The 9,907-nt window shown below is 34.2% G+C and overlaps 1 protein-coding gene across 1 annotated transcript; it reads right to left on the bottom strand.

The window, feature by feature from the left end:
- Window positions 1-6,678: 6,678 nt before the first annotated feature.
- On the bottom strand, window positions 6,679-9,628 carry LOC108466907 (sphinganine C4-monooxygenase 1-like). Its single transcript, XM_017767275.2, has 2 exons — window positions 8,855-9,628; window positions 6,679-7,505 (listed from the first exon to the last, which is right to left on the bottom strand). Exons 1-2 carry the CDS (start codon window positions 9,074-9,076, stop codon window positions 6,951-6,953), a joined length of 777 nt encoding a protein of 258 aa, XP_017622764.1. The 5' UTR covers window positions 9,077-9,628; the 3' UTR covers window positions 6,679-6,950.
- Between the last annotated feature and the right edge of the window lie 279 nt (window positions 9,629-9,907).

The following is a 9,907-nucleotide window of genomic DNA, read 5'->3' as shown; positions in this document are numbered from 1 at the left end:
ATACATCATGTGCAAACATATATACATATATATATGCTAGAGCCGAATCTCAAGTTGATTGTAACTAAACATGAACATAAATCCAAAACACGAATCTTACTTTCCATGCAATGAGCATAAATCACACTTATGGATGTACCATGGCGAATACATCTCAACACCATAATTTTGGTCATGATTAAGCAAAGAACTTAATGTCTTACTCCAAAAACACAAAAAGAAAGTCCAAGAGCCATCAATCCACCATCACATATACCATTAGCAAGCTTCATATTTAACATGCAATGGCATTAACACAAAATCCTCCTTGGCCAAATACCATCCCCATGATATAACAAAGATCTGAACTATGGGCTAATAAGAACATCAAGCTAGTAACTAAAAACATGCATGAATCTCATGGCACAACCTCAAACATACCTTAATCTTGATGCAAGTATAGCCAAACCCCTTCCTAATCCTCTTCCAAACCAAGCATGAAGCAAAACTCCTTCCTTATCCTTAGTATTTTCGGCCAAAAAGGAGTGAAAAAAAGGATGAACAATTTTTTTTTCTTTTCTTTCCTTCAACTCACGGCAAGGGGAGGGGGAGAAGCCTTCACACACATTTTTTCTTCCTTTTTTTTATTACCATACAACTTATTTTATTTATTCCAACATAACCCACTTACCAAACATGTTTCATGACATGTTTTGCCCATAATTCCTTGTCATGGCTGGCCACTAGCTATTGGGGGGGGGAATTTGACATGCAAGTCCATTGTTTTGCATGCATGCTTTAATTAGTCATCACACATTTCCCCATCATACTTTCAAAGTTTACTACTAGGTCCTTTCTAGTGAAATTCACATTTATAACTCTAAATCAAAACATCAAAAATGTCACACATGAGTTAACACACATTATAGGCAATAAAATAAATATTAAATTATTTTTATGCCTCGGTTTTGTGGTCCCGAAACCACATTCCGACTAGGGTCAATTTTGGGCTGTCACACGACCAAAAATTCTAGAAAAAATTTGTAGATGCGTATATGAGTCTAGTTTCAGGGAAAAATCACGAAACTGATTTTCGAGTTCTGGAACTCAAGATATGATTTTTAAGGTGACAGTGACACAGTTAGCCGGCTGTCTGGAAATTTTTAAAATGAACTGTGCAAGTAAGTGGATTAAGCCCGTTAACCCCTCGTGTCCGACTCCGGCGACGATCTCGGGTACGGGGTGTTACAATCATTAACAGTAGCTCTAAATTCCTCGGCTCCGTGCTTTCGTATCTTGTCAACAGGTGGTTTATTTAGTCGCAGAGGATCAATACCTTAAGGAACTATAGGGATCGATTGAGGAACGGGTGTGGGTGGAGGTTGTAGAACAGCCGGGTTCATACGAATGTACTGTGTGAACCACTCATTTAATATCTGAAAGAAGGCTTCTTTAGCCTCACCTCCGTGACTACTCGTTACAAGTCTGAATTCAGAAGGCGTCTTCCCTTGAGCGGAAGCTGGCGCATTACTTTCTATGTTCTCCACTACAGCTCGTTCGAGAACCATTACTGTATAAAAACACATTCGAAAACATCAAGAGTCATCACACTATCACATTTTTATATATATGGCATGTATAGTTAGACTTACATACGCTACATTAGTCCTAGAATCGACTAAAATGTAGCTCTGATACCATCAAATGTAACACCCCTAACCCGTAACCATCGTAGGAATAGGTTAAGAGGCATTACCGGACTTGTAACTCAGTTCAGAATAATTATTTATCCGATAACATCTATTCTCAGTCTATATCATTTATTCATATTCATTGTGTACTTAAAACAAGCATATCAAGCTTTAATCATGCATACGGGACTAAATTATAACATATTAAAAATTTCAGGAACTTATAAAAATTTCAACATTTCAAGTGTCACACGCCCGTGTAAATAGGCCGAGTGCCTCACATGGCTAGTAAACACGTCTGTGTCTTAGACCGTGTGAAAACAGGGCATATATAGTGACTTGTGTCACACGGTCGAGGACACGTCCGTGTGTTAAGCCGTGTGAAAATTGGAGAGGATACTAACTTGGGTCACACGGCCAACCACACACCTGTGTGTTTAGCCCATGTGATTTTCGAAATGGCCACACACGCCCGTGTGCTCGGCAATGTGCCATTGAGAGGGTATACTGACTTATGTCGCACGGTCAGTCACACGCCCGTGTGTGAGTCCGTGTGACACACACGACCAATAGACACGCTCGTGTGTCTAAGCCGTGTCAAACTTGTAGGGTATACTGACTTATTTCGTAGGGTACCTCAGGGGATGCACAGCCGTGTAACATAACTGTATGTCGTACACGGTTGAGACACACGCCCGTGTCTCTGCCCGTGTGGACAAAAATAGGCCATTTGTAAAGTCATTTTGCCACCCTATAAACACAAACATTTACAAGCATAATTGACCATATTTATACAAGTCAATTGGCAGCCAAAATAACCATTTCAATACACATTATAAGCCATATCAAAACTTACCATTTACATCTCCAAATACCTATTTAACCACATGTATAATTCATTCATCTAACATCTATATATCAAGACTTCATTTGCATAATTTCATTCCATCTTACCTTGCCAAAATATACCATAATAGAACACTTTCAATCCAACCAAAACATAACATCAAAATAAGTCAAATCACATGGCTTACTTATACACAAAAATATACCAAAATCAGGATATCAAGTAGCATAACTAACATTTTTCAAACTAGCCTATACATGCCATATTTACAAATTCAAAAGTTTAAAAGTACCAATCAAAATTTGGATAGTGTGATGTGCAACCCCGACTTGTCCGGAACAAGCAAGCTAACGAACCTCTATAAAACATAAAAGAGAAACAAAGTAAGCTTTTAAGCTTAGTAAACCCATATAATTCAGAATTAAACTTACCATTTATACATAATCAAAGCAATAAAAATATGCAACCAATTCAATTAACCAACACCTAGTCAACAGTATTCATCAAATGTTAGTCATTGTAAACATACATGAAATCATCCATTAATACAATGCTTATCATCATTCCAAATTCATATATTATGTATAACATTCATAACATTTATAAACAATAACCCATCCGTATAACATTATTTAGACCCGTTGAACCTATTAGAACTTCCAAGGATAATCGAGTGAACAATGTTAGTAATCCATCAATTTATTATCATGTATGCTTTTTTGATCCATGATCGGTAAGCTCCTCCTGAGTTGATAAACAGTAAGCTATTATGAGCTAAAACGGTAAGCTCTATTAAGCTGGACAGTAAGCTCATGCGAGCTGAAACGGTAAGCTCTAATGAGATGAAAATAGTAAGCTTTTTCGAGCTGATATATTGGTAAGCTCCTACGAGATATGGTGAGTCCACAACAAATGCAGGAGCTCGACTAAAACGGTAATCCCAGTATCATGTCACTTGTATCTAATGAATTCATGTAGTTCAAACAGGGCTCGGTAACAAATACATTATATCAATAAAGCGTTCATACTTCAAGTATTTCAACTATATATATTCATTTCACTAATTGTAACTATAGAAAATTTTGATTCTAATTATACGAACTTACCTCGATTTGCTGGTTAAAAACTATCGCCTATTTGTCAATCTTTCCTTTTCCCTGATCTAAACTCAATCTCGGCTTATCTTGATCTATATATTATCAAATTCAATACATTCAGCATTCAATCTATTCAATTTAGTTCATAATTCATATTTTGGCAAATTTACACATTTGCCCCTATTCTTTTTCAATTTTTATAATTTAGTCCTTATCACATAAAATTGCAAATTCATGCAATTTAGTACCTACCCATGCCTAGCCGAATTTCATAGGAACTCCTAGAAGCCCATATCTTTCATTGTTTCACATTTTTAACCACACAATTTTACAATTTCATAATTTAATCCCTATTTGACATTTTTGTCAAAAATCACTTTATAAAACTTGTAAAACTATCATCAAGCTTCCATAATCTATCATTAAACATCAAAGAACTCAAGTATTCAACAATGGAATCATTGATAATCTATAACAATTTCAAAAATGAAGGTACGGGCTAGCTAGATTAAGCTGCAACGAGCTCAAAAATGTAGAAACCATTAAAAACCAAGCTAAAACCATACCTTAATTGAAGAATTTATACTCGCCGAATGTAAAGTCCTATTTTTGTTTCTTATTCCTCAAATTTTCAGTCAAAAAATGAATCAAGAAACATAAAATTTATTTTTCTTTTATTAATATTAACATTAATAATCAATTTACCTGAATAACCTTGAAAAATATAATAAACTACACCAATTGCCATGCTATCATCATCCATTAACCACAATGAACTATTTATCACTTAAGGACCTTTACTTTATTGTTCTATAGCTATTTGAAACTTTTAGCTAACAGAACACAAGTTTTACGTTTTACGCGATTTAGTCCTTTTTAACAAATTAAGCATTTAAACCATAAAATTTTAATCTATCATGTTGTAGACCTTATTAAAATAATAAAATAAATATTTTAACTTCATATTTTTGGTCTAGAAACCACTGTTCTAATTTGACCTCAAAATGGGCTGTTACACATGTGCCACACATGGTTGTGTGTCTTGTTAATTTTAGGTGTAGGTTTGACATAGTCTATGACACAGCCGTGTGACCTTATTTCGAATACACATACAGTCTAGCACGCATCTTGTGACACGGCTATGTGACCATATTCTAAACACTCACACGGGTGGGCACACGGGCTGAGACACAACCGTGTGACCCATATTTCAATTTGTACATAGTTTGGCCACACGACCATGTCCTTGAGCCGCACGGCCTGGTCACACGGTTGTGTGACCCCTATTTTCAAAATTTTTCATGTTTATGTTTTAATTCAAATTGGTCCTTAAATGATTTCAAAGTCATTTTTAAGTCCTATATGCTTGTTTTAAAGCTCGTAATTGTGATTATGCTATGAATGAAATGTAGATTCAAATGTTATTATTTAATTTAATAAGTGAAATGTTTAATGATGTAAATTGTTTTGTTATGTGTTGTAATACTCCGTAACTGAAATTCGGCGATAGAGACGGGTTAGGAGTGTTACACCCCGTGACAGTATAGCAAGCATGGAAATAAGAAAATGCCAAAAGTCTCCTTACAAGTTGTGAAAGGATCCTATTTATAGAATTCAATCATAGGAGTTCCGAATCTAAGCATTAAATAGGAGTAATAAGGAATATTGTAAGTTGCATGACGTAAAAATGATTTATTTTAGTAAGAGTATAGGTTATTGGTAATGGTGAATAGTGGATATGACTTACCATGTTTCTACAAGGGAGAAGCACCCAATATTACAAGAAGAGGTTAAAAGGAAACCTCTTAACTACTTCCATTCTTGATCCATTGAGACAAGCTCTTTGGAACATCCCAAAAGTGAAGATAATCCAAGAATCTTTCCGTATTCTAGAGGTTATTTCCACTTTTTCTACTCTGGTGAAATAGTGCTGTGTGAAAGGTCTTCTAAGGAACATCTTTCGAAATGTGAGTTGTTTTTAAATTGAAGTTGTTCCTAAATAAAGGTTAGTTTTACCTATTCCAAGTATGAATTGTTCTCGACATAATTGTTCTTTGTAGAAGTAGTTCCAAAAAAGAGTTGCTTTCAACATAGTTGTTCTTGGTAGAGATTGTTCTAAATAGGAGTTATTTTGTGGTGGTACTTCTTTTGAAATATCTTGTTCTGAACAAGGACCATTCTTGATAAACAATTGCTTTAAATAGAAGTTATTCTGAATGACGATTGTTTTGAACATAATTGTTCTTTAAGTATTGTTACAAGCGTTATTATAAATGTTAACAATTCTCAACATAAGTTGTTCTAAAATGGTAGCTACTCTAGATAGCAAGTGTTCTAAACTAAAGCTTTGTTTTAACCATAACTATTTCAAATTGTAGTTATTTCAACCAAAAGTTGATCTAAACATCAAATATCTTACAATATTAGCTTTTTTAAAAGAGAGATTAAATAACAGCAAAAAATGATATTAAAAGTTGTTCTCTCCAAAACTTAGTATTTACATCATTATCCACTTAAGCCCTTTCACTCTCACTCGTATACAACAATTAGTAGTATGCATATCATTTCAAGTACTACTGAATTGGCTTCTAATATTGAATGTTAAATGACAAATAAAGCCGACTACCAACAAGCAATGGCAAGATCTTTGAACTCATCGTATAGATTGTTGAGAACCATTCATAGAAAAGAATCAATTGTTGACTAGGGAAGCTGGTTTCCTTGTTTACTTACGGGGAATCCAAGAAAATTTTGGCAATAATCATACCTTCTTGACCTAATCGAACAAAAAAAAAAAAAAAGATTGTAACCCTTTTTAATGCATCATTCATTAATAAGGTGGATTTCCATTCCATATTAATGCATCATTTTCGCAATAGATGATTCTCGAAATTGGAAAAATAGGGTTTGCCTTAACATGGATATCCATGTTACCGCATCATTCATTTCATTTCGAAAGTAGGCACAAACCCTTTAATTAGGGAAAAATAAGATAGACCGCCCGAGATATGACCGATGGAAGCATAATCGACGATCTTGAACACAATAAACATAATACAACAGGTTTGAAACGGTAAAGATGAGAGTATTACATTCATACTTGGAACTTTTAGTACAATAATCTATATAATATGTATATTACACGACAGATAAAAAAAAAGTACAATACACGACATAAATGAACAAATTATCTGATCTAACTAATTAATGGTTCTCGTTATTACTTCTATAAACAAAAATATATTAGAAGTGCAGAGCACAAGAATAAAATGGTGACTGTAGTTTCATTGATGATGAATAAAAGAAAGAAGTACTGTTATGCTCACAATTTAGTTATTAGTCCTCTTTGAACTCTTTAGTTGGGCGTGCTTCGAAGCCCCCTTCTGCTCTCTTCTCAAGTGAATATGGCATATATGTCCCCAGAATTCTATCCCACATCACGAAGAATGGTTGGGAGAAGTTGTATTTGCTACCATAAAGCTGATGGTGGACATCATGATACGCAGAATTGTTTCTAAAGAAAATATGAAGGGGGTTTCCAGGAAGCATTAGCCCACAATGGTCGTCCACTGTTTTGATGGTGGCAAAAGAGAAGAAATAGATGGAGGTCCGAGGAGACATGCCAGAGAGCATAAACGATAAGGCTCCACCTACTGTGTCAAGGAGAAGCCCCTCTAATGGATGATTGTACAAAGCTCCAAATGCGTAGGGAACAACAAGACGGTGATGCCGAGAGTGGAGGTGCCGATATAAGAACTTGTTCTCGTGGAAGTATCTATGCAAAAAGTATTGCCAAGTGTCCATAACCAACATTGCTGTAACGAACTGGCTAGCCAGAACAATAAACGAAGATGGCTGCTGAGAAGAAGCCCCAGCATGACCCCCTGTGGCCTGCACAAATCAATGTTTGATAAAAAAGAACCGTATACACATAACGTCTCAACTGAAATTGCTTATATGGTTCATTATACATGCCACAGAAATTATGAAAAGAACAAACCAGAAGTGGAGTAAAGATGAAGGAGAAAATAAAATAAAATAAAAAACTGATAACCATCCCCAGCTATGCCAAATGTTAAATTATAACAGTTCTGAAACACAGAAACAAGAATAGCACCCAGCTTGTGAATCTTTAATTAGGTGACAAGATAATGAAGAAACTGTGAAACCAGTCTAAGATAAAGTAAATTTAATGAGGCTGTGATCACTGTTAAAAGTAGATTTCTGCCATTAAACTAAAGATCACAAACACAATCCATAATAATGTATATTTCCATATTTACTCTGCCTAGCTCATATCTAATAAAGCATAAATTCAAAAGACAGATTATTTAGTATATATGCAGAAGAAGAGCTCATAAAATTACAGTATGATTACTCCTGAAATTTCATAATCACAAAAGACAATTGAATCAAATTTGGGAGTGAGTGTTGCATACGGCATATATTTAACACCAATATACTCAAACTTTCTAAGTTTTCTATATGTTCGGAGAGGATAGTAGCTATGTATCTATGTCCGAATTTATGTTGAAAACAAATACTTTAGGAAAAATGAAGTGTGAAAGCAACATAGGATCCAATGTAAGAAAGATAGGATGTGGAGGCAGGTCCGATCAATTATCTATAAGTAAATTAACTAATACCCCAGAACAACATTGTGTGCAGACTAACAAAGAACATTGTATGCTACATATAATCTTTCATGGGTGAAAAGAAGTAAAATTGAAACTCAAGGATGATTATACCTTAGATTTTCTTTTTATTGCCATCGATTACACCTTAGATTATTCATTCAAATTTCTTATGTAGAGTGTACAAATATATCAGATATAATGGAATGAGGCAAACAATTAGCTCCACACTTTTGCTGTCATCTTTGCAAAGTAAGCATGGGTAACAATTTGGAACGCTGCAATTGGTCAAATCTTGTGGGCTAACATACTTTCTAAGACAAACCCAAATTTTTACCAGAGAAAAACAAGAATTTTTAATGAAACACAACACCAGTAACCAATCGATTTCTCCTACAGTCAAATTAAAATACGATCCTTATCATCAAAATTTCAGCTACAATTGCAAAAGGTAGCGTAAGAGAAATTCATAAGTAATTTATAGGTAACGAAGAAGGCATTTGATTCTAAGCAACTGAAATCCAAAATTTCAGATCCATGGTTCATGAGAAAATAAATTAATAATAAAAAGTAAGTAACATAAGAGTTTATGTAGGGAGGATTTACCGTGAACAAAAGGATCGCGACAGCAGCCTGAAGAAGTTGCTGGAAAAGAACGCCTTTAACGACAGTTAGTTTGGAGACCAAATTCTTCTCTTCCTCGTCTGATTTAGAATGCAATCTATAATTCTCAAACGACCCCAAACACATATACATTCCTGAATAAATCCAATACACAACAATCGGAACCACAGTTCCCAACAATTCATCGGATACAGCGAAACCCATTTCCTTTTACTTAACTAATATCAAACAAAACCACATGAATTTGTTTCCTTCTTTGAAGAAAAAAAACGACAACGTTCAAAGTTTCAGTCTACCGTCTCCGTGTCCCAGTCGAAATTTAAAGATTTAAAATTAAATGAACATAAATAATAATAGTCTAAATAATAAAAAGGCGAAATAATGAAAACAGGTGTTACTTAGGGTTGGAAAGATAGCAGAAGATTCGAAAAAGAAAAATAGAAAAGTGTAAAGAAGAAAGAAGTGAGGTAAAAGATGGAAACTTTGGGCCAGAATAACAAGGGACATAATCCGGTGGGTGCGTTCTATTACAAGAAAGAAATAAATAAATAGTGGCGTATTTCTTGCATCAATCAATATTTGAACAGTGATTAGTTTTGGATTTTGTTCAAGCCCGTAGTTTTTGGGTTTACTATGGTCGATCAAACGTCAATGGGAAGAAGAAGTCGTATTTTGTGACGTGATGGCCGAGGCTTAGGAGAAACCAGAGAGTCCATAACGTTAACATCCTGGGTTGAGGGAATACGAACATGACAAAATAAAGCCATATATCTATTGGACACGTTCTATATGGCTCTACAAGGCTTAGAGTTTATAAATAATATTTTATTATTTTAATTTAATTTAAATTTTTTAATCAAATCTATTAAAATAAAATTCAAGTTAAATTTAATTGAGTGAAATTATCCAAGTTAACTTAAAAGTTAAACAGATCAAATAAAAATATTATTACAGATAACTAATTCTCTAATATTATTATTTTAGAAAATTTTTAAAATCTTAACTTTTTATATATCTTTTAGAATTTTTTATATT

This window comes from Gossypium arboreum, chromosome 3 (assembly GCF_025698485.1).
Source record: "Gossypium arboreum isolate Shixiya-1 chromosome 3, ASM2569848v2, whole genome shotgun sequence".
NCBI classification, from domain to species: domain Eukaryota; kingdom Viridiplantae; phylum Streptophyta; class Magnoliopsida; order Malvales; family Malvaceae; genus Gossypium; species Gossypium arboreum.
This window is presented reverse-complemented; position numbering and strand designations above follow the sequence as displayed.

Bases quoted from the DNA above. Each gene is read 5' to 3' on its own strand.
- LOC108466907 (XM_017767275.2), bottom strand. From the start codon at position 9,076: ATGGGTTTCGCTGTATCCGATGAATTGTTGGGAACTGTGGTTCCGATT. The intron at 7,506-8,854 runs GTAAATCCTCCC...TGATTTGTGCAG, and splicing joins TCGCGATCCTTTTGTTCACG to GCCACAGGGGGTCATGCTGG.